This window comes from Choloepus didactylus, chromosome 3, assembly GCF_015220235.1.
Source record: "Choloepus didactylus isolate mChoDid1 chromosome 3, mChoDid1.pri, whole genome shotgun sequence".
Taxonomy (NCBI): Eukaryota; Metazoa; Chordata; class Mammalia; order Pilosa; family Megalonychidae; genus Choloepus; species Choloepus didactylus.
This window is the reverse complement of record NC_051309.1, coordinates 164,101,774-164,128,920: the sequence shown is the minus strand read 5'-3', so window position 1 is coordinate 164,128,920 and position 27,147 is coordinate 164,101,774. Positions and strand designations below refer to the sequence as shown.

The 27,147-nt window shown below is 36.4% G+C and overlaps 1 protein-coding gene across 3 annotated transcripts in view; it reads left to right on the top strand.

Annotated features, from left to right (window-relative positions):
- LRBA (LPS responsive beige-like anchor protein) overlaps window positions 1-27,147 on the top strand; it is a 1,009,660-nt gene that overhangs the window by 139,475 nt on the left and 843,038 nt on the right. For all 3 annotated transcript variants that reach the window (XM_037830797.1, XM_037830798.1, XM_037830799.1), the window contains 3 exons: window positions 15,468-15,699; window positions 15,908-16,008; window positions 20,713-20,808. In XM_037830797.1, coding sequence (XP_037686725.1) covers window positions 15,468-15,699; window positions 15,908-16,008; window positions 20,713-20,808 — 429 coding nt within the window. The remainder of the gene's footprint in view (window positions 1-15,467; window positions 15,700-15,907; window positions 16,009-20,712; window positions 20,809-27,147) is intronic.

The following is a 27,147-nucleotide window of genomic DNA, read 5'->3' as shown; positions in this document are numbered from 1 at the left end:
AAAATGTTCTATATAGCAAAGGGGACCAAATCATGCTAAAATGCAGAAAAAGACTATACATCAGTTTCCAGGCTACATTATTCAAAAAAAATACAACCATAAAAAAGGTAATAAGACTACATTTTAACATTTCATGGCTAGTAAAGTGCATTAGGCTGCTCAGATATTCATAACTTACTGTGACATTTGGGAAGATTACATTTTGTAATGCAGAGTCATTACTATACCTCAGATAATAACTAGCCAATGCCTGGACCTGGATTATGATCCTTGTCATTGGAAACAAGTTTGTATTTTGAAGGTTGATCAGCTTCAAATAACTATTAGAAAGGGTTAACATGACATACTGTAGACCCTGTGCATGGTTTTTAGTTATAACAGATATGCATACATATAGTATATCAAATATGCCACACATTTGTATGTACTGATTTCTGTCATCAATTTTCTCCTTGAAAGACATATTTTGCAATATTTAAAGCAATGAGGAAATATTTAAAACACCTGTCTGGACACTGCTCTCACAGTATAAGCTCAGTTTAAAAGCTGGTGAAATATTTGGGATATTTTTGGAAATTACTTTTAAAAATTAATTCGGTAACTTCTTAGAAGGTGGTTATTGATGGTAATACATACAGATCAAAATGAAGGATTGATGTAAGTAAGATCAAGGTGAAGGTAAGGTCTCTGAAGTTAGTTGCATCTTGGTTTTTGACCTATTTAGATCTGTGTGGAGAATATATAATTGTTGGAAGACATCGTCACACTATTAGTACTATCTCTTGACTTTATTTTGTTGGCAGTAAATTGCTCTAAATACATTGGTTGGATAGCCTTATATTAAATAAAGTCCAAGTGTGTGTATGTGTTTATAGAGGCATCTTATTGTATTCATTGAGAAAGGTTTACTTTCTGTCTTTTGTAAAATATTCCTGAAGATTGTATATTTCCTATTTACACATAAGTGACTTTCTTAACATCTCTTCCCTGAAAGCTTTTCTTTCAGCAAAAAGCTAACTATTTTAGATTTATTATGTATTATCATATTGTATTATGGAATTGTTAGTTTATTATTCATTGGAGAATTTTTTTTTTTTAATCGTTTGTCTTCCTTTCTGAGTGTTCGTAAATCTTACCCACACCCTGGCAGTTTTCCTTGTGCCTGAGGATTTCCTCCTTAATTTTATATTCTACCTCCTCCTGTGTGAATTAATGGCTCTCTCAAATTTTCTTCCAAAGAAAACTGGTACTCTTAGAGCTGGACAAGACCTTTGTACTGCTAAAATTGGTTAAAAATTATGTTTACCAATTTTTCAGTTTAAATTAATGGACAGAATTTTCTCAGTTTTGAATTTTCCCCATTAGCATGGCTTAAATCTTTGGCATCTGCTCCTGATGGTTTGTGTCCAAATTTAATGAAAGATAATGTTGACTTAACACAATTATATATTTAATTAGTATTACCATATTGTAGTTTGGAAATGTATTAACAGGAATATATGAAAATGTTTCATCTCGTTCTCATGTAATTTGAACACTGTATTTTAAAAACAGGTAAATTTTATATAGGAAGTATTTTATGTAGTAAATGTTTTTCCATTTGTATTATTCATTATTCACATTTGTGCTGCTTTTGTGAATTAACTGTTCATGTCTTCCTAATATTTTTCTCTCCTCAAATGAAAATATCTTACTAATTTTCTCATATACTTTTTATTTCTGTAAGCTGTAATTGATTTTTTTTCTCATTGTGAGTTTCTTATATCATGGGCCTAAAATTTAACTTTAATTTTTTGACTTATCTGGAGTTATTTTGGCATAGGCGGAAAGTAAGGATCAACCCTAATTTTTTTTAAACTTTATTGAAAAATTAAAAAAACAAACGACAAAAAGAACCACAACATTTCAAACAAAACAAAGCAAAGGATTAAGAAAAACAAATAACCTAAAATCTCTACTTTGCTTCCAAAATGTTCCTATCATACCCCAAGAAAATTAACAAACCATAACCAAATAATGGAATAAGTAAAATAAATAATCTAAAATAACTACATTGCTTCCAACATGTTCCTACCATACCCCAAGAAAATTAATAAACCATAATCAAAGGCATAAGAAAAACCAAATAACCAAAAATAACTACATTGAAGCTAAATTTTTGTAATGGAATATTTTTTTTTAACTTTATCAAAATATTTAAAAAATTCAAACAAAACAAAACAAAGGAATAAGAAAAACAAATAACCTAAAATAACTGCATTGCATTTTAAAGTAAAAATTGCCATGTATCTATTTAATGATTGAGATGCCAATTTAATCCTGTACTGAATTTATTTTTATGTTAGTATTTGTTCCTGATTTTTTTCTAATAGCATACTATTTTAGTAATTATGTTTCATCATTTTTAAAATGATTCTTTTCCTGCTCCCATACTTCTTTTTGTATAGAATTTCACTTGGCTATTTTCACACATTTAATTCCCAGAATGAAATTAAAACCTTTGATTAGGTTCAGAAAATCCCACTGGGATATTTAATGTTATTGTGCTGAATTTATAAATTAATTTTTGAAAAGTTAACAACTTGACAGGATTTAATATTCCTATCTAGATACAGGTTATGTTTCTTCATTTATCACAATCTTTCTTTAGGTATCTTAGAAAGGTTTTATTGTATACATCCTCTGTGTATGCATGTGTGTACATATGCATATACATATGTAAACACATATGCATATGTATATACATATCTATATACATATTTTAATTTTAAAGTAAGGTTTATTGTTGTATAATTAACAGTGAAATTCACCATTTTTGGTATACTCTTTCATGAGGTTTTTTTTTTAAACTTTTTATTTTGAATTAATTTTTTGTTTTGTTTTTTTTATTGTGAACTTTAACATATATACATAACAGTGATTTTTCAAAGTACGATTTCACAAGTACTTAGAGAGCAAATTTCAAAGTGTCATGGGTCACAGTTCCACAACTTCAGCCATTCCCATTATTGTAATATATAACAATATTGTAGGTCAATAGGTCAAAAACCAACATTGTAAAATATAAAAAATATTGTAAATATTCAAATATATTTGAATATAATTCAAAATATTTTGGATTACTTTTTATCCTACAGAATAGCTACAAATACAATAAAAACACCATACAGAGAACCCTAACTTATCCCTACCCCAGATACCCAGGTCCACCAATTTTAACATTTTGCCGTCTTTGCTGGTATCATTCCTTCCATCCATCTCTCCATCCGTCCCTCCGTCTTGTCTGCCTATCAACCCATTTTCTGAATGTTTGCATGTAGGGCGGAATATATCATGCTCCTTGAACACCTCATACTGCCGTGTACATTTCCATAGAACAAGGATATTCACTTATACAATCATCTTTAGTGCAGTTAACTAGTTCAAGAAATTTAACATTGATATAAAGCTTACAATCTGTATTCCAATTTTTTCTTATATCCCAATGACATCCCTTTGAGCCTTTTCTCCTCCCTGTGGTAGATCCCACCCAGGATCATGTGTTGCATATACTTGTCATTCTCTTTAGTTACTCTTTCTGTCTTTCTCTCCTTTTTTTTTTTTTTTTCTTTTTTTTCAGTTGTGGCAACAAATATAAACAAACTTTCCCATCTCTACTACTCCTAAGTCTACCAATATGCAGAACCCTCACCACCTTCCATTACTGAAACTTTCCCATCTCCTCAGACAGAAACTCTTCACCCATTACGCATTAACTTCCCATTGCCCCAGCCCCCTGCCTTGGCAAACTATTATCTACTTTATGTCTTTATGAGCTTGCATATTCTCTGATATTTTCTTTGTAATTATCATGGTACGTAAATTTTTTTTTTTAATTTTATTTTGAAATAAATTTAAACTTACAGGAACAGTTGCAAAGACAATAGAAACCCCATACACAGAACTCCAGCGTACCCCAACCACCCTCCCCCGATACACTGATCCACCAACTTTAGCATCCTGTCACACCACCATTTCTTTCTTTCCCTCCCTCCCTCCCTATCTATCATCCATCATCTATTGCCCTGTCTTCTGAACATATGAGAGTAGAACAAACAATATAATTCACATATACATTTCCCATGCACAAGAACATTCTTTTATGCATTCCCATTAAGCACAGCTAAGAAATTAAAAAAATTCAACATTGATACAAAGCTTACATTCTGTATTTCCCCCTTTTTTTTTTTCCTTATGTCCCAACTGTGTCCCTTTGAGCCTCCTCTCCTTCTTCCTCAAATCCCATCCAGGATCATCCTTGGCATTTAATTGTCATTGTCTATTTAGACTTTTTTTTTTTTCTCCACTTGTGGAAACATATATATAGCCTAAATCTTCCCATTCCACCCCCTCCCTGGCATTCCATTAGTGGGATTAATCACATTTAGAATGTTGCAATGCTATCACCTTCCACCATCCATTACTAGAAATTTCCCTTCACCCCAAACAGAAACCCTACACTCATTTCTTAACTCCCCATTGCCCCTTCCCCTACTTCTCGTAACCCATACTCCACTTTTCATCTCTATGGTCATATTCTCTGATACTTTCTTTGTGTTTACCGTGGGGCTTAAATTTAACCTCTTAAGTCTATAACAATCTTGTTTTTCTTTGATACCAACTTAACCTCAATAGGACACATAAACTATGTTCCTTTACTCCTCCATTCCCCCAGCTTTATATAGTTCTTGTCAAAAATTACATATTTTACATTGAGTCCAAAACCACTGATTTATCATTATACTTTATGTATTTTAGATCCTGTAGGAAGTAAATGGTGGAGTTACAAATCAAAAAGACAGTAGTGTTGGTACATATATTTACCATGTGGTCTTTACTGGAAATCTTTATTTCTTCATGTGGTTTCAGTCAATTGTTTAGTGTCCCTTCCTTTCAGCCTGCTCAATTCCCTTTAGTGTTTCTTATAGGACTGATCTACTGGTGATGAAGTACTTCAGCTTTTGATTATCCGGGAATGTTTGCATCTCCCCCTAATTTTTTTTTTTTTATTTGTTCAATATAATTTATTGGTCTTTTCCCCAGATCACTATCTCAATACACCAGGTTTCTTCTTCCTCTCTCTTTTTCATACACATTGGCACTAGCATCACTGCTATAATATTTTTTTTTTGTCTTCATTTTATTGCGATATATTCACATACCACGCAGTCGTACAAAACAAATCGTACATTCGATTGTTCACAGTACCATTACATAGTTGTACATTCATCACTTAAATCAATCCCTGACACCTTCATTAGCACACACCCAAAAATAACAAGAATAATAATTAAAGTGAAAAAGAGCAATTGAAGTAAAAAAGAACACTGGGTACCTTTGTCTGTTTGTTTGTTTGTTTCCTTCCCCTATTTTTCTACTCATCCATCCATAAACTAGACAAAGTGGAGTGTGGTCCTTATGGCTTTCCCAATCCCATTGTCACCCCTCATAAGCTACATTTTTATACAACTGTCTTCGATATTCATGGGTTCTGGGTTGTAGTTTGATAGTTTCAGGTATCCACCACCAGCTACCCCAATTCTTTAGAACCTAGAAAGGGTTGTCTAAATTGTGCATAAGAGTGCCCACCAGAGTGACCTCTCGGCTCCTTTTGGAATCTCTCTGCCACTGAAGCTTATTTCATTTCCTTTCACATCCCCCTTTTGGTCAAGAAGATGTTCTCCATCCCATGATGCCAGGTCTACATTCCTCCCCGGGAGTCATATTCCACGTTGCCAGGGAGAGTCACTCCCCTGAGTGTCTGATCCCACGTAGAGGGGAGGGCAGTGATTTCACCTTTCAAGCTGGCTTAGCTAGAGAGAGAGAGCCACATCTGAGCAACAAAGAGGCATTTGGGAGGAGGCTCTTAGGCACAATTATAGGGAGGCCTAGCCTCTCCTTTGCAGCAACTGTCTTCCCAAGGGTAAATCCTATGGTAGAGGGCTCAACCCATCAAACCACCAGTCCCCTATGTCTGTGGTCATGTTAGCAACCATCGAGGTGGGGTAGGCCAATACCCCTGCATTCTCCACAGGCTCCTCAAGGGGGCTCTACATATTTTTTTCCTTGTTTTTTTTTTTATAACTTTTTTCCCTTTTTAAAATCAAGTGTATGAAAAAAAATTAAAAAAAAAACAACAACATACAATAAAAGAACATTTCAAAGAGACCATAACAAGGGAGTAAGAAAAAGACAACTAACCTAAGATAACTGCTTTACTTCCAACCTGTTCCTACTTTACCCCAAGAAAGTTACCTAATATAGCAACATTTCTGTGAACTTGTTCCTACTATATCCATCAGAAATTAACAGACCATAGTCATTCCTGGGCATCACCAGAACGTTAAATAGCTTATCTGTTCTTCTTGGATTACTGTTCCCCCTTCCTTAATTGCTCTCTATTGCTAGTTCCCCTACATTCTACATTATAAACCATTTGTTTTACATTTTTCAAAGTTCACATTAGTGGTAGCATATAATATTTCTCTTTTTGTGCCTGGCTTATTTTGCTCAGCATTATGTCTTCAAGGTTCATCCATGTTGTCATATGTTTCACGAGATCATTCCTTCTTACTGCCGTGTAGTATTCCATCGTGTGTATATACCACATTTTATTTATCCACTCATCTGTTGAAGGACATTTGGGTTGTTTCCATCTCTTGGCAATTGTGAATAATGCTGCTATGAACATTGGCGTGCAGATATCTGTTCGTGTCACTGCTTTCCGACCTTCCGGGTATATACCGAGAAGTGCAATCGCTGGATCGAACGGTAACTCTATATCTAGTTTTCTAAGGAACTGCCAGACTGACTTCCAGAGTGGCTGAACCATTATACAGTCCCACCAACAATGAATAAGAGTTCCAATTTCTCCACATCCCCTCCAGCATTTGTAGTTTCCTGTTTGTTTAATGGCAGCCATTCTAACCGGTGTTAGATGGTATCTCATTGTGGTCTTAATTTGCATCTCTCTAATAGCTAGTGAAGCTGAACATTTTTTCATGTGTTTCTTGGCCATTTGTATTTCTTCTTTAGAGAACTGTCTTTTCATATCTTTTGCCCATTTTATAATTGGGCTGTCTGTACTATTGTCATTGAGTTGTATGATTTTCCCCTAATTTTTACCCTCTAGGTGTTTGTGAATTTTCTAAGTCTCTGATGGTTATTGCCTTCTATTTGTATTCCATTGTGGTCAGAGAATATGCTTTGAATAAATTCAATTTTTTTATTTTATTTTATTTTATTTATTGAGACTTGTTTTATGTTCCAGCATATGGTCTGTTCTGGAGAAAGATCCGTGATCACTAGGGAAGAACGTGTGTCCTGGTGATTTGGGATGTAAGGTTCTATATATGTCTGTTAAATTTCTCTATATGTCTCTCTCCTTTCTTTGTTTCTGTGTCAGTAGGGCTCCCTTTAGTATCTGAAGTAGGGCAGGTCTTTTATTAGCAAAGTCTCTCAGCATTTGTTTGTCTGTAAAAAATTTAAGCTCTCCCTCAAATTTGAAGGAGAGTTTTGCTGGATAAAGTATTCTTGGTTGGAAATTTTTCTCTCTCAGAATTTTAAATATGTCATGCCACTGCCTTCTCGCCTCCACAGTGGCCGCTGAGTAGTCACTACTTAGTCTTATGTTGTTTCCTTTGTATGTGGTGAATTGCTTTTCTCTTGCTGCTTTCAGAACTTGCTTCTTCTCTTCAGTATTTGAGAGTCTGATCAGAACATGTCTTGGTGTGGGTTTATCTGAATTTATTCTATTTGGAGTTCGCTGGGCATTTATGCTTTGTGTATTTATATTGTGTAGAAGGTTTGGGAAGTTTTCCTCAACAATTTCTTTGAATACTCTTTCTAGACCTTTACCCTTCTCTTCCCCTTCTCGGACACCAATGAGTCTTAAATTTGGACGTTTTATTTTATCTAGCATATCCCTGAGATCCATTTCGATTTTTTCGATTTTTTTCCCCATTCTTTCTTTTGTTCTTTCATTTTCTTTTCTGTGGTCCTCGAGGAGGTTGAGTCCTTGTACAACTTCTTCTAATCTTGTATTATGAGTACCCAGAGTCTTTTTAATTTGGCCAACAGTTTCTTTTATTTCCATAAGATCTTCTGTTTTTTTTAGTTACTCTTGCAATGTCTTCTTTATGCTCTTCTAGGGTCTTCTTTATGTCCTTTATATCCTGTGCCATGCTCTTCTTCATGTCCTTTATATCCTGTGCCATACTTTCGTTGTTTGACTTTAGTTCTTTGATTATTTGCACCAAGTACTGTGCAAAAGATCTTCTGATGTTTTGATTTGGGTGCTTGGGTTTGGGTTCTCCATATCATCTGGTTTTATCATATGGTTTAAGATTTTCTGTTGTTTTTCTCCTCTTGGCATTTGCTTTACTTGATAGGGTTCTCTCAGGGTGTATAAAATTCCATTCTCTAATTTGTCAGATCTACAGCTTGGTGGCGTACACTCTCTAACTAACCAGCAGATGGAGTCCGTGAGTTAGCTATTCCCCTCAAGTCAGTTCTCGCTAGCTTTGTCTTTGTGTTGTGTGGGAATCTGTTTCTTGTGGGGTTCAACTGGTGCAGTAAGTTTGGGTGTGTTGTTGGTGCTGTCCGCCCTGAATGTGGGGCATGTGTCTGAGCGGTTAGGGAGGCAGGGCAGCTTTAATAATCAAATCTCCTAGGTGTTCTCTGAGATTTAAGGCTGTTGCAAGAGTCGAAGCCTTCACCTCAGTCCCACCACATATTGTCTGTGCCACTGACCCACAAGTCCCTGGCACTGGCGTAGGGTCCCTGGGATTTCCGAGTGGGTCCCCCTTCTCAGCTGTGCTCTTCCAGGACCCCTGCCAAGGAAAGGGAGCGCCACGTTACAAGTGTGTGCTGGCCCTGCAGGGAATTCCTGAGCCACTGGGCTGTGCAGGGGCATCCCCAGCTTGCTGTAAAGATGGTTGAATTGGGCATGTTAATTTCCCCCTCTTCACACAGCTCCACTTTCCCAGCTCCAGGACAATTAGCTGTGGGTATCCTAAAAGCCACTGTCCATGGACGATATTGTGGCATGTGTGCGGTGCTATGGGAAACACTCCCCATCACACTGATTTTCTTGGTGCGGCTCTGGGCTGTGGGTCCGGCCCTGGGCAGGAGCGTCCTCAGCCCGCAGGGGAGATTGTTGCAAGTGGCACACTTTCTTTCTCCTTTTGGCTCCCCTCTGCCACCCTGGCCCTGAGACAATCAGCAGGGGGTGTGGGTAGGCCTATCCTCCATGCCAGACACCGAGGCGTTGGGAGAGCCCGCTCCTGCCGTGCTTCACTGCGCAGTTCTCACCATTGTATCTGCAGTCAGTCCCAGGTTTTTTGTTTTTTTTTTAAAAAAAGAACTAGTCCATCTCCAAACGCCAACCCACGGTTTCCCCACACTGCAGAGCGGCCACCAGACTTTCAGCCAGCTCACTCACTTGTTTCAGAATGCAGACTCCCGGTTTCACCAAATTCACAGTCCCTGTGGATTTAGCAGACCTTGTTTGACTGGTACATCGCTGGAACTGGTGTTCTGGGTCACTTTCTGGCTTTTATCTAGTATTTTTCATGGAGGTGTTTTTTTGCCCTGTCTTACCTAGCCACCATCTTGGGTTCTCTCCATGGTACTTAAATTTAACATCCTAAATCCATAATAATATAATTTGCTTTGATAACAGTTTAAAATCAATAATACGTACAATCTAGGTTCCCATACCTTCTGTCTCCCACTTTGTAATTCTTGTTACAAATTACATGTTTATATATTATGAGTCCAAAACTACTGATTTATCATTACATTTTGTGCATTTTCCTTTTAGATCCTGTAGAAAGTAAAGAGTGGATGTATAAACTAAAAATAAAATAGTACTGGCATTTATGTTTACCCATGTCAGTATCCTCACCAGATTATTGTGTTTCTTTTCATATGTTTAAGTGCCATTTGTATTATTTCCTTTTTCATTCATTTTCTTTGCCCATTTTCCCTTTTTTTAAATTTACTTTCAGGAAATAATTTGTACTTATTTTATGGTATGAGTTGCAAATGATTTTTCTTAGTGTGTCATTTATCTTTTGATTTGATGCTTTTTTTGCATATAGGAATTTTCATTATTATATAGTTAAATTTATCAATATAGAATCCAGAAATCATAAAAAATACCTTAGTTTTGAAAGCTTTTACTATGTCAGGTTATAAAGTATTTTTTCTTTGGATTTATCCAATGCTTTTGTGACATCAATTTTACCTTTAAATCTTGGATGTATTCAGAAATTTATCAACGTTTGAGGGAGGGATCCTATACGCTGTTTTTTTAAAGATGTTTTAACTAGCTCTCTCTAAACTTTTAATTGTATGACCTAATTTTTCCTATTAAGATGCCACTTTTATCATATAATAATATATAAAATATATTATAATTATTATATTATAATAACAATGACCACAACCTTGCCAGACATTGTTAGAAACACCTTATATAAATACTTTCTTCGCTACTTTACAAAGTAGCTACCCTCATTTAAAAAAATTGTATCCACAAGGAAACTTGGGGATAATGAGGCCAAGTAACTTGCCCATCGTAACAGTGCTAGATAGTGGTTTTTCCAGTTTGCTAAAGATGCCATTGTGCAAAATACCAGAAATGCATTGGCTTTTAAAAAGGGAATCAATTAGCTTACAAATTTACAGTTTTCAGGCCATTAATGTGTCCGAACTAAGGCATCAACAAGAGTATACTTTAAGGAAAGGCCAGTGGCGTCCGGAACATCTCTATCAGCTGGGAAGGCACGTGACTGGCTTCTGCTGGTCCTTTGCTCCTGGGTTCTGGTTTCAAAATGGCTTTCTCCAAAATGTCTCTGGGCTTCTGTCTCTCTTAGCTTGTCTCTCTCAGTCTCTGTGCATCCTTGCTTATTCTCTCAGGGTGTTACTCTCTAAGCATCTGGGGGTCCTCTCTTAGCTTCTCTGGGGTCAACTCTGGGTATCATCTCTTAGCTTAGCATCTCCAAACATCCTTCTGTCTGTATCTCCCAGCATCTCGAAGGGTCTGAGTCTCTGTCAGCTCTTAGCTTCTCCCGGGGGAAACTCTGGATTATATATCCTAGCTTCTGTCCAAATTTCTCTCTTAGCTTCTCTGAGCTCCTTGTTTCCTTGAGCTCTCTTAAAGGACTCCAGTGATCTAATTAAGATCCACACTGAATGGGTGGGGTCACATCTCCATGGAAACAATTTAATCAAAGCTCTCACCCACGGTTGGGTGAGTCACATCTCTATGGAAACACTCAATCAAAAGGTTTCATCCAAAAAGATTGGATTAAAAGATTATGGCTCTTCTGGGGTCCATAACAGTTGCAAACTAACACATTCACCCCTGGACCCCCAGAAAAGACATGTTCTTTCCAAATGCAAAAATATATTGATTCCATCACAATATTGATAAGTACAAAGTCTTATCAAAATCAGTTACAGCTGTGGTTTGTCCTAAGGTGAAATTGTCTTCTAGCTGTGTACCTGTGAAAATCAGAACAAGTTATTTCCTTCCAGTATCTAAGGAAGGACAGCCATAGGATAAATATTCCCATTGCCATAGGGAGGAATGGAAAACAGGGTTCACAGGACCAAAACAATTCCTAAAACCTACAGGGCAAACTCCATTAGGTTTCAAAGTCTGAGAGTCATTTATAGAATGTTTTATCCTGGGGCTTGAGAGAGCGGCAGTCCCACCCTTTCCAAAGGCATATGCTGTGGCCTTGCTCTCTCCAAACGCTGGGGTGATTACTCCAACATATCCATGCATGGGGGGGAGACCACCTTGTTCTTGGCTTCACCCTCCTCAAACATCAGGGTGGCACTGGACTCTCTTCCACCTCCGGGGCACCTCTCAGCCCCTTCAGAATGGTGGGGTAGTGACCAGGTTCTTCCCAATCTCTGGGGAACGTGCTTCACCCTCTCTGAGGCCTGGGGTGGCAGCAATCTTCTGGAGCATCTAGGCGGAAAGCCCACCCTCTGCCTCCAGGGCAAGCTTACCCTTTCCACATGCATGGGTAGGTCCTTCATATTATTAACTGAATCAGTAGTTCCAGGGCTGAAGTCTTTTCTCATTTAAAGTAATTTTTCAATTGAATTGCTTGGGCTTTTCAGGTATATATCATGTCATCTGAAAACAATTATGATTTTAAATCCCTTCTTTCTGATTTCTATACATATTGGCTTCTTTTGACTAAATGTGATTTTTGTATTTCGAAAGTATTATTAAATGATGGTATATCCCAATCTTATTCTTTTTTTTTTTTTCATTTTTTAAATTAAATTCAGTTTTATTGAAATACATTCACACACCATACAATCATCCATGATATACAATCCACTGTCCACAGTATGATAACATAATTATGCGTTCATCACCACAATCTATCTCTGAACATTTTCCTTACATCAGAAAGAACCAGAACAAGAATAAAAAATAAAAGTGAAAAAAGAACACCCAGATCATTACCCCATCCCACCCCATTTGTCCTTTAGTTTTTATCCCCATTCCTCCGTTCATCCATACACTAGATAAAGGGGGTGTGATCCACAAGGTCTTCACAATCACACTGTCACCCCTTGTAATCTACATTATTATATAATTGTCTTCAGGAGTCCAGACTGCTGGGTTGGAGTTTGGTAGTTTCAGGTATTTACTTCTAGCTATTCCAATACATTAAAGCCTGAGAGGTGTTATCTATATAGTGCGTAAGAATGTCCACCAGAGTGACCTCTCGACTCCATTTGGAATCTCTCGGCCACTGAAACGATTTCGTCTCATTTTGCATCTCCCTTTTGGTCAAGAAGATACTCTCAGTCCCACAATGCCGGGTCCGCATTCATCCCCGGGAGTCATACTCTGCGTTGCCAGGGAGATTTACATCCCTGGGAGTCGGGTCCCACGTAGGGGGGAGGGTAGCGAGTTCACCTGTTGAGATGGCTCAGTTAGAGAGAGAGAGGGCCACATCTGAGCAACAAAGAGGTACTCAGGGGGAGACTCTTAGGCACCATTACATACAACTTTAGACTCTCCTTTGTGGTAATGAGCTTCATAAGGGCAAGTCCCATGCTCAAGGGCTCAGCACATCAAACCGCCAGTCCCAATGTTTGTGACAACATCAACACCAGTCCAGGTGAGGATGTCCACCACATCTGCACCTTCCCCCAGATCCTCGGGGCTGGGAGGGGGAGGCTGTAAATATTCAATCTTATTCTTGACTTTCCTGAGAATTATTTTAATTTTCTTCTTTGAGCATGATGCTGTCTTTTCTGGCATGTTAATTTATTTTATTACTTAAGTAAGTCTGTTCCAGTTAATTAATGTAGAATGATGAATATAGAAAATTGTCACTTAGCAAATGCCATAGTAATAACAGTTGCTGGCAGGATCCATGAATGGATGCTTAAAGTTGGGATGAGAAACATGTTTTTGTATAATCTCAAAGTATTTCCTCACAAGATACTTATTAATTTCAAAAAGAAAAATCATAACTTTACAGTGGAAAACTCTGACAGACACCAGAACTTAACCAAGTTAAGTTCACCAGTAATGAGACATATTGACATCAGGTGCCAGCTGATATGATACACTGAGAAGGGCACACATCACTTCTGGGGTATTCTTGCGAAAAATGCATAATCTGAATTTAAACATGAAGAAACATCCAGGTTGGAGACATTCTACAAGTAACTGGCAAGTATTCCTCAAAAGTGACAAAATCATGAAAGTCAAAGAAAGCCTGTGCAATTGTCAAAGCTTGAAGGAGTCTGGATCAGAAAAAGGACATTAGTGTGACCAAGTGAAAGATGAATAAGACATGTAGATTTGCTAAAATATTATCTCATTGTTGATTTCCTGGTTTTAATGATTATACTGTGATTATGTGAAACCTTAAGCTCGGTGAAAAGTATATAGTACAGGAACTCTATTTTCGCAACTTCTTTGAATGTTTGAAATTATTTCAGAATACAATGTGAAAGACCAAGCAAACAAACGTTTGCAAAATCAAAAAAAAAAAGAATCTATATTGGTAAGGGTTCTTTTTTCAGGTAATATATTGCATTTCAGGTAGCTGAAGTAGAATGGGATATTTCATAGAGTTTTAGGTATGGTATAGAGTTTCTGGGAGGACTTTGGAACCAAACATTGTCCTACATAGCTAAGACCGCGTAGCCAAGAGAACTGGCCCAAACATACCAGGAGACTGTTTTAGCAGAAACCCAGCTGTCATTTCTTTGTGCTGCTTGGTACCAATGATTCTAAGAATTGTAAACTAATATCTCTGCCAGAAATTTACTAGAAGAACAAACTGCCTTAATTGCTGTGCTTGCCAGTTCTTAGTTTCCTTGCATGCAGGTGCTGCCTGATCTTTATTTGCATTTTTTTAGTTTCATGCCCATGTATATTTTTGCCAAAACCAAAAGTTGAACACGTGCTGATCTCTGATTGTAAGGAGTCTTAATTGATTTCCTAATTCTGAACCTTTCTTGCTTTCCTAGAGTAAACTCTGCTTAATAATGTCCATTTCTTACTTTATGAACTGTTGGATTCCGTTTTGTAAACTTCACTTTCTCCTCATTCTTGCCTACCTAATAGTGCATAATAAAAAACCATGATGTGTTCAGATGGACAGACATGCAGGTGAACTATTTCTGAGAGAGCTCTTTTTCTTTTTAAATGTAGTTTAAAAATAATAGCTCTGCAGAAGTAATTCTAAAAGTATTTAAAATCCTTTGAACAGTTTGGATTTGTTTAAATTTTATAAACCTTACCTTTTTGGGGAAGAAGGTGTGGGTGAAATGGCAAGGTGAGGATAGGTCAGTATATCCCTTTCAGGAAGAATTTTCTGATAGTGTAATCAATGAAATAAATTTTCTTGATTACTGACTGCATGTGTGACTAATTATTCTTAAGTTATTCTGATTATTGACAAGAAGGAATCAAAATAATAAATCAGAAATTTGACAAATATAAACTCCAAGTTTTATGTCTACTCTGAGCCTTTTTAAAGGCTTTCATTTTTGTTGTGAGCTCATACCTTGTTTAGGTTGTAAACCTTGTGGGTAGTCAAGAAGAGTTGATAATTCATGAATGAGATACTGCATTAGAAACAATTGTAGAGCTGGCAGAAGATAATGATTTACCAAGGACATCTTATGTTTGTTTTTGTTGAAAAATATTTCCATTTTTATAAATTCTCAGTCTTATTTGAGGCTTGTGCTATCTTAACTTGAAGATTTATTTAGAATCTTTATTATTTTAGAAGTTTTTAAAATTAATATTTAGACATTGTTGTAGGAGTAAAGAAGGGTGTATATGATAGTTACTAATATATTAAGCTTCACAGTGTGCTACAGTGAAATTGAAGAAGTAGTAATGCTTTTAATTTTTTATTTTGAAGCTGGTAGGAGGACAGTTTGATTTAGAAATGAATTTCATTATCCAAGAAGGTGAAAGTATCATTTGCATGGTGGAACTACTGGAAAAATGTGACATTACCTGCCAAGCAGAAATCTGGAGCATGTTTACAGCCATTCTGAAGAAGAGCATACGAAATCTTCAAGCCTGTACTGATGTAGGCCTTGTTGAAAAAGTGCTTGGGGAAATTGAAAAAGTTGACAATATGATAGCAGGTATGACTTTTTTATAGTAATTTCATGTGAATAAATTGATTGTTAAATAATGTATTTTTCTTATTTCACTGAGTAACATTTAAGAAATATTTGAGCATCTATCATGTACCTGGGACTTAAGTGTCCTAATCTTTAAGTAAGCAATAGTATATCTTAATCTCTCAAAAAATATAATTGTCCTAATTATTTTCTTTTCTTTTGTTTCCAGATCTTTTAGTTGATATGTTGGGAGTGCTGGCTAGCTATAATTTGACTGTTCGGGAATTAAAGCTATTCTTCAGTAAACTTCAAGGAGAGAAAGGACAATGGGTAACAACATCTGTTACTTTTGGTGTTAGAAAATATCCCCCACCCCAAGCACATTGTAACTTTATAAATAAATGATATTTATACACATGAGGTAAATGTTAAATTGAGGGGAGGGGATCTGTTATAATAGCAATTTGAGCTGTGTAGCTACTTTAGCTATGACTAAACACAAAGGTGGACTAATAGAACTGGGTGTTCCAGACAGGCTCATAATTTTGTTTTTCTTCAAATTGTTATTCTTTAAATATATGTTCAACATTTGTTTAGAGGAAGGGGCAGAGAAAGAGGACTTTGTAGGTAGCAGCACCTAGCTTCTCTTTCTGTTCATCTGAGTAGTTTAGCTGTGGCCCTTAAACTTGAATCACCCACTTGGTGAACAAAAGCTCTCTGCAGTTAATTTCTTAGATGCAATTTAGTGGTCTTTTGCAAGGAGTGGTGGTGGTGATGATGGTAGTGAACTCATTGTGCACTCCACATAGTTTATCAAATAGTTACCACTTGCTACCACTTAGTTAACTGTCCCTTAGAGGAGTTCTGGTAAATAACTATTGTCTCCATTTTCCTTTTTACATTTCTGGCCTTATTTTAGTGCTTTTTAGAGATTGATGTCCATGGCAACTGCTCAACCGGCTGATCCTTAATCTAGTTCTGATTATGTATATCTAAATTTGTGCACTGTGATTATAAACTCTGATTCATTATGTTAAATTGATTAGACTATATCACTTCTTTGTATCAGACTCTAGTTCTCTGGCTGTTTTTAAGGTTTTATCCTGATTTTCAGCAGTATGATTGTTTATTAGTGTGATTTATTTTGTTTAACTTTAGTAGTATTGCATCTGTGGGATTATAATCTTCATCATATTTGGGAAAATTTTGGTCATTTCTTCAAGTATCATTTTCTTGTCCCTCTTCCTCCCCATTCCTCTCTTTCTGGGATTCCAAATACATGTTTGTTAGACCTCTGGACATCGTGCCACAGTTTTACTCACTTTTTAAATATTTTTTCTTTATGCTCTACTTTGGATTGCTTTTATTGTTATATTCTCAAATTAATTGATCCTTTCTTCTGCAGTGTGTTAATCCCAGCCATTGAATTTCCATTTCAGATAATGTATTTTTTATCTCTATAATTTCTATTTGGTTCTTTCCATTTTTTTAAATTTCTTTCCTCATTTTCCTTCGAATCCTTAGAACATTTGACATATTTATAATAGTCTCTTTAATGTTCTTGCCTATTTGTTCTATAATGTGTCATTTTCTAGTTCTGTTTCTACTCACGGATTTTGTTCCTACTTACGGATCACATTTTCCTGCTAGCTCTGTTTCTACTCACTGATTTTGTTCCTACTTATGGATCGCATTTTCCTGCTTCTAATGGCTAGTGATTTTAGACATAGTGATGGCAGACATAATGAATTATAAGTTGTTGAGTGCTGTATTTTGTTGTATTCCTTTTAAGATTGTTAGACTGTTTGACAGGCATATGAGTTACTTTGTCTAACTTTATTCTTTCCTGGTAGTTTTAAAGTGGTGTGGTTTTTGTTTTTTTTTGTTTGTTTGTTTTTGTTTTTTGTTTTTTGTATTGGTGGAGTCTAGAGTAGCTGTTACTTTAGGACTATTTTAGCTTTACTAATCAGGCCTGGTCCTTCTAAGGTTTCTGCTAAATGACCCTAAGTCTCAGACATGGAGCAAGAGTTAGCGTGGGACTGTGGTCTCTCCATAGTGCCTAATAGGGACTCAAAACAATTCCTGACCCTGTATTAGCTTTAGGAATTCTTTGACTTATAGCTCTCAGTGTCTTGGATCCACTTTGTTGAGTTTTATCATTGGCATGCACAGTTTGTTATTGAGCCAAAGACTAAATACAGGTTTCTGGAACTTCTTCTCTACATACCTCCTTCCTATGCAATATTCTGCCTTTTGTAGCCACTTTGGACTCCCCATATTTCACCTCTGTCTCCTCAGCTCAGTGAGACTTCCAAGTTCTATTTGCTCTCCCCCTTTCTGTGCAGTGGTATGTAAATTGCTTTCAGGTAAAAAACTGCAATAATCATATAGCTCATTTGTTTGTTTCCCTTTTCTAAGTGATCAGAGTTCTTTTATTACTTCTTGCTCCATATCTGAAAACAGTTTTTATTTCATTCATTTTGTCCAGTTTTCTAGTTCTTTATGTTGGGTTGTTAAGTCCAGGTCTTGTTACTATGTCATGTTCAGAAGAGGTGGTATACTGGTTTGATTTTGGTTTTGTTTTATATTCAAATAATTTATTTTTTCTAAATATATAATTAATACCTTTTTTTATCATATTGGTGAATATAGGAAATTATATAGAAGAAAGTGCCAAAAGACATGAACAGATATTTATTTACAAATTTAGAACCCCAGAACCAAATAAACACAAAACCATTAATAGAGACATTCAAATTAAAACAACATTGAGTATCACTTTGTGTCTATTGATATCAAAGATAAAGTTGAATAGTATCAAGTACAGTTGGGGAGATAGTGCTAATTTAAACCTGTGTGCTATTAGTAGAAATGAACACTAGTGGAGCCAGCCTCAAGAGGAATCTAGTACTACCTAGTCGCATAAATTACACCTATACCCAGTGACTTAGCACTTCTGTTTCTGGGTGCATAGTCCAAGAAATTCTTGGATAATTTCATAAGGAAATATACATTAGGACATCCACTAAAGCATTGTTTTTGATGGCAGGGAATTGGCAATATAGGTGTACACCCTTAGGAGAGGGGGTAGGTAAAATGTGCTGGATATATAGAAAAGATTATATAGCATTTAGAATCAATGCATGGAATTTCATGAAGAGATGCAGAAACATAGACAGTAAGAAACAGAATGATATGTTTAACCCAACACCATTTATTTAAATTATAAATACAAGCACAGAAAAGCACATTTTTGAAGGAACACATATAAAATGATTAAACATGTTAATATGATTGCCTATGAGGAGAGAGGGGGAATGAGAATAGGTTTAGGGGATAAGGGTTAAAAATAACAAACTTAATAAAACAAGAGAGAGAGGCCTTGCTCAGACATTTATTACATTTATTTAGCTATTTTTAAAAATAAATATTCAGTTTATTTTCATCTTTTATGATGATAGTAGAGTGGTGAAAAATCCCTATGCCTAAATTCTATATCTGCCTTTCTGATTATTTTCTTTAATAATTTTTACATATGGAAATAGTGCATCAGTAGGTATGAACATTTTTAAAGACACTTGAAATATGCTGCTAAATTGTTTTCTGAAAGGCTTTTGCAATATGCACTCCCACCAGCAGTCTATAGAGGAAAGTGCTTATCTTAATGAATTCTTTTGCTGGTTTGTTTATAGAAAAGGAAATTTGGAGGAATGATTTAAAAAAACCAGTATGATTGTAGTCACTTGTTATTACACCTTCATAATTGAGCAGTGTGCTTAATTGAAAATTTTTAAAAATGAAGGTTTCCAGTTTTACTTTCCACTTAATATTTAGTTAAAAGTTTGCTGAATTCTTTCCAACAATCAGTGATAACTTAGAGCAGCTTCTAAAATAGGATGATAATGCATATCCCATTGTCCTTTGCTTTTCCTTATAAATGTAAGTAAACTTTCATTTTAATTGTTGGGTGTTTCACATATTGGAGGAGACATGTGAAGGAGACTCTTAGGCATTAGTTAAATGTAACTCTACAGCTTTTATACATGCTATATAGTAGAGGCATTAGTTAAATATAACCCTGCAGCTTTTACACATGCTATATAGTAGAGGTATACTGTGGAATGAAGAAGTGTGATCCGGTTCTCAGATGTCAGGGAAGGGGAGGACTTCCCTAAGGAAGTGATCATTGAGGTGAGCCCTAAAAGGTGGGTAGATTTACTTGGAGGAGGGTGGAGTAGGCCTACTGAGAAAATTTCAAGGGGGGAATAGCTTGTGTTCAGGCCTGTTATGAGAGGACTGAGAGAAGGCGTTGTGAATGGAGTACAGAAAGAAGCTGGGGAGGGTGAGTTGCAAGATGAGGCTAAAGTGGTAGATATGGCCAGATCATGCAGTATCTTAAGGGTTTTGGTCCATATTTTAAAGACAGTGGGAAGCTGCAGAAGGGGGAGCATAACATAAAGGTGAAATTACAGTGGTTAACAGCATGGATTTAGACTGAGTTCTGATCCTGACCTTGCCATTTACTACATGTGTTTCCTTGGATATATTTCTGTGCCTCGGTTTGCTCCTCTATCTTATGGGGATAATAAGTAGTATCACCTCATAAGGTGGTTATGAGGTTAAAATGTTTCAGTGGTTTTAAAGTGCCTTTCCAGTGGCACACAGTAAGCATTAAGAGTTTGTTACATTAAAAAGTGTTTAAGGTGGGAGGTGGAGGGGTTGTTTGATATAATTTGTATTTTTAAAAGACCATTCTTGCTGCAGAGTGGAGAAGAGTTTCAAGAATAAAATGATATTGGCTGATATTTATTGGATACTTAATGTGTCCTATAGTATTACAAAAAATAAAATAGCATAGAGATTGTTGCTTATTTCTTAGAGTTGAACATAACCCTTTTTTGATTATTTTACAGTTTTTAGTTAATAGCATTATTTGATTATTCTTTGTATATATTAAAGCATGACTTTATTTAAACATGTATTTTTATTTTATGGTGAGTAATGTGGTGAATATATTGTTGATTATTTTCATAGCCTCCACACGCTGGGAAGTTGCTGTCTGTGTTAAAGCACATTCCTCAGAAGTATGGTCCTGATGCATTTTTCAATTTTCCAGGAAAGAGTGCTGCAGTAAGTAAACCTTAATGAGGAAATCACTTCATCTTCTCCTTTGTTTTGCTTGTCAAAAGTACAGATCTGTAAACATCCCTGACAGGTTCTGTGTTAGGTAGAAGTTTCTCTGCATGAGTTGACTTAATCCTTTCAACAATTGTCTATGTTAGTTTCTCATAACCGTTTTAGAGGTGAAGAAATAGATGCAAAGAGAGATTAAGAAAGCTGCCCACTCATGGCTTGTGGCAGCAATGAAACTAGAATATAAATCATGTTGTCTTGTAAGTTTATCTCTGTATCCTTAAATTGGTGATTTTGTAATTTTATACCTTACTTTCTGTCTTTCTCAACAACTTTCTCTAGCATTATATTTCCCTACCCTTGTGGTAAAGAGTAACTCTTTTTTTTTTTAATTAATTAATTAATTAATTAATTATATATATTTTTTGAGATATATTCACATACCACACAGTCATACAAAACAAATCGTACATTCGATTGTTCACAGTACCATTACATAGTTGTACATTCATCACCTAAACCAATCCCTGACACCTTCATTAGCACACACACAGAAATAACAAGAATAATAATTAAAGTGAAAAAGAGCAATTGAAGTAAAAAAGAACACTGGGTACCTTTGTCTGTTTGTTTGTTTGTTTCCTTCCTCTATTCTTCTACTCATCCATCCATAAACTAGACAAAGGGGAGTGTGGTCCTTATGGCTTTCCCAATCCCATTGTCACCCCTCCTAAGCTACGTTTTTATACAATTGTCTTCGAGATTCATGGGTTCTGGGTTGTAGTTTGATAGTTTCAGGTATCCACCACCAGCTACCCCAATTCTTTAGAACCTAAAAAGGGTTGTCTAAATTGTGCATAAGAGTGCCCACCAGAGTGACCTCTCGGCTCCTTTTGGAATCTCTCTGCCACTGAAGCTTATTTCATTTCCTTTCACATCCCCCTTTTGGTCAAGAAGATGTTCTCCGTCCCGTGATGCCAGGTCTACATTCCTCCCCGGGAGTCATATTCCACGTTGCCAGGGAGATTCACTCCCCTGGGTGTCTGATCCCACGTAGAGGGAGGGCAGTGATTTCACGTTTCAAGTTGGCTTAGCTAGAGAGAGAGGGCCACATCTGAGCAACGAAGAGGCATCCAGGAGGAGGCTCTTAGGCACAATTATAGGGAGGCCTAGCCTCTCCTTTGCAACAACTGTCTTCCCAAGGGTAAAACCTATGGTAGAGGGCTCAACCCATCAAACCACCAGTCCCCTATGTCTGTGGTCATGTTAGCAACCATCGAGGTGGGGTAGGCGAATACCCCTGCATTCTCCACAGGCTCCTCAAGGGGGCAGAGAGTAACTCTTAGAAATGCTTTGCAGGTATTCCTCACTTGTGAGTTACCCAATTTTATAACATTCTCAGCCATTTTGACTTATAAACTGGTAATTAGTTTATAAATAAGACACTTAGTCTGGTAGAATGTCAAATAGTCTGGTAGTGTTTCAAATGTTATAGGAGCACATTGTATGTTATTTATGGGAGCATTTTAACCTCCTCAATACTGTATTGGTCTGCCTCTTTCAAGCAAATTTTCTTTGATGGGTATTTCAGTGTGTTCTGTGTTTGAGTTTATCTTTCATTCATTTATTTTACTCATAAGATCTTGTTTGCTTGTTATGACCTAAGTAGCCTGACAATATATGTTGAAAGATAACAGTATGGTTTTTTTTTTTTTTAATTATGAGAAAATATATTTAATTTTTATTATGGAAGATTTAAAACATATATAAAAGTAGGCATAATTGCATAATGAATGCCTATGTACTCACCACACAGTTTGTTTCATCTGTACCTCCAACCACTTCAATCCTATCCATATTATTTTGAAGCAAATCCCAGACACCATAATATTTCATCAATAAATATTTCAGTAGGCAACATTTCTTTTAGGCAAAATTTCTTTTCCTAAAAGAAAAGAGCTCTTAAAAAAATGTAACCATAATACAATTATACCTAAAAATTAACAATAATTACTTAATATCGTAAAATAACCAGTCAGTATTCAAATTTCTAATTGTCTCCTAACCTTTTTAGAAAACTTTATTTCTTTGATTCAGGCTCCAAATAAGGTTGATACACTGTGATTGGTTAATATGCCCTTTGAATCTCTTTTAGTCCAAAACCTCCTCTATCTCTTGTTCTCCTTTTTTTTTTTCCTTGCAATTTATTTGTCAGAGAAGTTTCCCACAATCTGGATTTTGCTAATTGCCTTGACATATTGCAGTTTAACATATTCCTCTGTCCTCTGTATTTCCTAAAAATTGCTGTTTGGATCCTAGAGGTTTGCTCAGATTCAGATTTGACTTTTTTTGGCAACATGACTTCATTGTGATAGTGTGTTCTTTCATCAGAAAGTGCATATTGTCTGGTTTCATCTCTTTTTATGATGTTAGCTGCCATTGATGCACAATGCTTAGGTCCATTTATTCTTACTAGGAATACTATGAATAGAATTTTTTTTTTTTTCATGGATGCATTCCCAGTTTATTCAAAAGAGATTCAGTTCACTTTTTAACAACATCAGGGAAACAAGAGGACAACATACATAAATGAGGATGTCAGGGTAAAGAGGGAATGAGGGTAAGAAAATCAGAAAAAGCCAGAGGTAGGCTTGTGCATAGAAATTTTTTTTAATTAAATTCAGTTTTATGGAGATATATTCACATACCATGTAGTCATCCAAAGTGTACAATCAGCTGTTCATAATACCATCATATATTTATGTATTCATCACCCCAATCTATTTTTGAACATTTTCCTTACACAAGAAAGAATAAGAATAAAAAATAAAAGCAAAAAAGAACACCCAAATCTTCCCCCCCATCCCACCCTATTTTTCATTTAGTTTTTGTCCCCATTTTTCTACTCATCCATCCACAAGGTTTTCACAATCACACTGTCACCCATTGTAATCTACATTGTTATACAGTCGTCTTCAAGAGTCAAGGCTACTGGGTTGGAGTTTGATAGTTTCAGGTATTTACTTCTAGTTATTCCAATACATTAAATCCTAAAAAGAGGGTTATCTATATAGTGCGTAAGACTGTCCACCAGAGTGACTTCTTGACTCCACTTGAAATCTCTCAGCCTGTGAAACTTCATTTCATGTCATTTCATTTCGCATCCCCTTTTGGTCAAGAAGATGTTCTCAATCCCAATCTATTTTTTGAACATTTATCTCAATCTATTTTTTGAACATTGTCCTTATGCCAGAAAAACTGAAAATAGGAATAAAAAATAAAAGTAAAAAAGAACACCCAAACCATCTGCCCCACTCTATTTTCCATTTAGTTTTTTTGTCCCCACTTTTCTACTCATCCATCCATACACTAGATGAAGGGAGTGTGATCCACAAGGTTTTCCCCATCACACTGTCACCCCTTGTAAGCTACATTGCTATACAGTTGTCTTCAAGAGTCAAGGATATTGTCACCCTCATTTTTTTTTTTAAATCATTTTATTGAGATATATTCACATACCACGCAGTCATACAAAACAAATCGTACTTTCGATTGTTTACAGTACCATTACATAGTTGTACATTCATCACCTAAATCAATCCCTGACACCTTCATTAGCACACACACAAAAATAACAAGAATAATAATTAGAGTGAAAAAGAGCAATTGAAGTAAAAAAGAACACTGGGTACCTTTGTCTGTTTGTTTCCTTCCCCTATTTTTCTACTCATCCATCCATAAACTAGACAAAGTGGAGTGTGGTCCTTATGGCTTTCCCAATCCCATTGTCACCCCTCATAAGCTACATTTTTATACATCTGTCTTCGAGATTCATGGGTTCTGGGTTGTAGTTTGATAGTTTCAGGTATGCACCACCAGCTACCCCAATTCTTTAGAACCTAAAAAGGGTTGTCTAAAGTGTGCGTAAGAGTGCCCACCAGAGTGACCTCTCGGCTCCTTTTGGAATCTCTCTGCCACTGAAGCTTATTTCATTTCCTTTCACATCCCCCTTTTGGTCAAGAAGATGTTCTCCGTCCCACGATGCCGGGTCTACATTCCTCCCCGGGAGTCATATTCCATGTTGCCAGGGAGATTCACTCCCCTGGGTGTCTGATCCCACGTAAGGGGGAGGGCAGTGATTTCACCTTTCAAGTTGGCTTAGCCAGAGAGAGAGGGCCACATCTGAGCAACAAAGAGGCATTCAGGAGGAGATTCTTAGTCACAAATATAGGGAGGCCTAGCCTCTCCTTTGCAGCAACTGTCTTCCCAAGGGTAAAACTTATGGTAGAGGGCTCAACCCATCAAACCACCAGTCCCCTATGTCTGTGGTCATGTTAGCAACCATGGGGGTGGGGTAGGCGAATACCCCTGCATTCTCCACAGGCTCCTCAAGGGGGCACTACATCATTTTTTTTTCCTTGTTTTTCTTTCTTTCTTTTTTTTTTTTAACTTTCCCTTCTTTTTTAAATCAACTGTATGAAAAAAAAAGTTAAAAAGAAAACAAACATACAATAAAAGAACATTTCAAAGAGACCATAACAAGGGAGTAAGAAAAAGACAACTAACCTAAGATAACTGCTTAACTTCCAACATGTTCCTACTTTACCCCAAGAAAGTTACATAATATAGCAACCTTTCTGTGAACTTGTTCCTTCTATATTCATCAGAAATTAACAGACCATAGTCATTTCTGGGCATCCCCAGAACGTTAAAAAGCTTATCTGTTCTTCTTGGATTATTGTTCCCCCTTCCTTAATTGCTCTCTACTGCTAGTTCCCCTACATTCTACATTATAAACCATTTGTTTTACATTTTTGAAAGTTCACATTAGTGGTAGCATATAATATTTCTCTTTTTGTGCCTGGCTTATTTCACTCAGCATTATGTCTTCAAGGTTCATCCATGTTGTCATATGTTTCACGAGATCGTTCCTTCTTACTGACGCGTAGTATTCCATCGTGTGTATATACCACATTTTATTTATCCACTCATCTGTTGAAGGACATTTGGGTTGTTTCCATCGCTTGGCAATTGTGAATAATGCTGCTATGAACATTGGCGTGCAGATATCTGTTCGTGTCACTGCTTTCCGATCTTCCGGGTATATACCGAGAAGTGCAATCGCCGGATCGAATGGTAGCTCTATATCTAGTTTTCTAAGGAACTGCCAGACTGACTTCCAGAGTGGCTGAACCATTATACAGTCCCACCAACAGTGAATAAGAGTTCCAATTTCTCCACATCCCCTCCAGCGTTTGTAGTTTCCTGTTTGTTTAATGGCAGCCATTCTAACCGGTGTTAGATGGTATCTCATTGTGGTTTTAATTTGCATCTCTCTAATAGCTAGTGAAGCTGAACATTTTTTCATGTGTTTCTTGGCCATTTGTATTTCCTCTTCAGAGAACTGTCTTTTCATATCTTTTGCCCATTTTATAATTGGGCTGTCTGTACTATTGTCATTGAGTTGTAGGATTTCTTTGTATATGCAAGATATCAGTCTTTTGTCAGATACATGGTTTCCAAAAATTTTTTCCCATTGAGTTGGCTGCCTCTTTACCTTTTTGAGAAATTCCTTTGAGGTGCAGAAACTTCTAAGCTTGAGGAGTTCCCATTTATCTATTTTCTCTTTTGTTGCTTGTGCTTTTGGTGTAAAGTCTAGGAAGTGGCCGCCTAATACAAGGTCTTGAAGATGTTTTCGTACATTATCTTCTAGGGGTTTTATGGTACTTTCTTTTATATTGAGATCTTTGGTCCATTTTGAGTTAATTTTTGTGTAGGGGGTGAGGTAGGGGTCCTCTTTCATTCTTTTGGATATGGATATCCAACTCTCCCAGCCCCATTTGTTGAAAAGACCATTATGGCTCGGTTCAGTGACTTTGGGGGCCTTATCAAAGATCAGTCGGCCATAGATCTGAGGGTCTATCTCTGAATTCTCAATTCGATTCCATTGATCTATATGTCTATCTTTGTGCCAGTACCATGCTGTTTTGGCAACTGTGGCTTTATAATAAGCTTCAAAGTCAGGGAGTGTAAGTCCTCCCACTTTGTTTTTCTTTTTTAGAGTGTCTTTAGCAATTCGAGGCATCTTCCCTTTCCAAATAAATTTGATAACTAGGTTTTCCAAGTCTGCAGAGTAGGTTGTTGGAATTTTGATTGGGATTGCATTGAATCTGTAGATGAGTTTGGATAGAATTTACATCTTAATGACATTTAGCCTTCCTATCCATGAACATGGAATATTTTTCCATCTTTTAAGGTCCCCTTCTTTTTCTTTTAGTAGAGTTATGTAGTTTTCTTTGTATAGGTCTTTTACATCTTTGGTTAAGTTGATTCCTA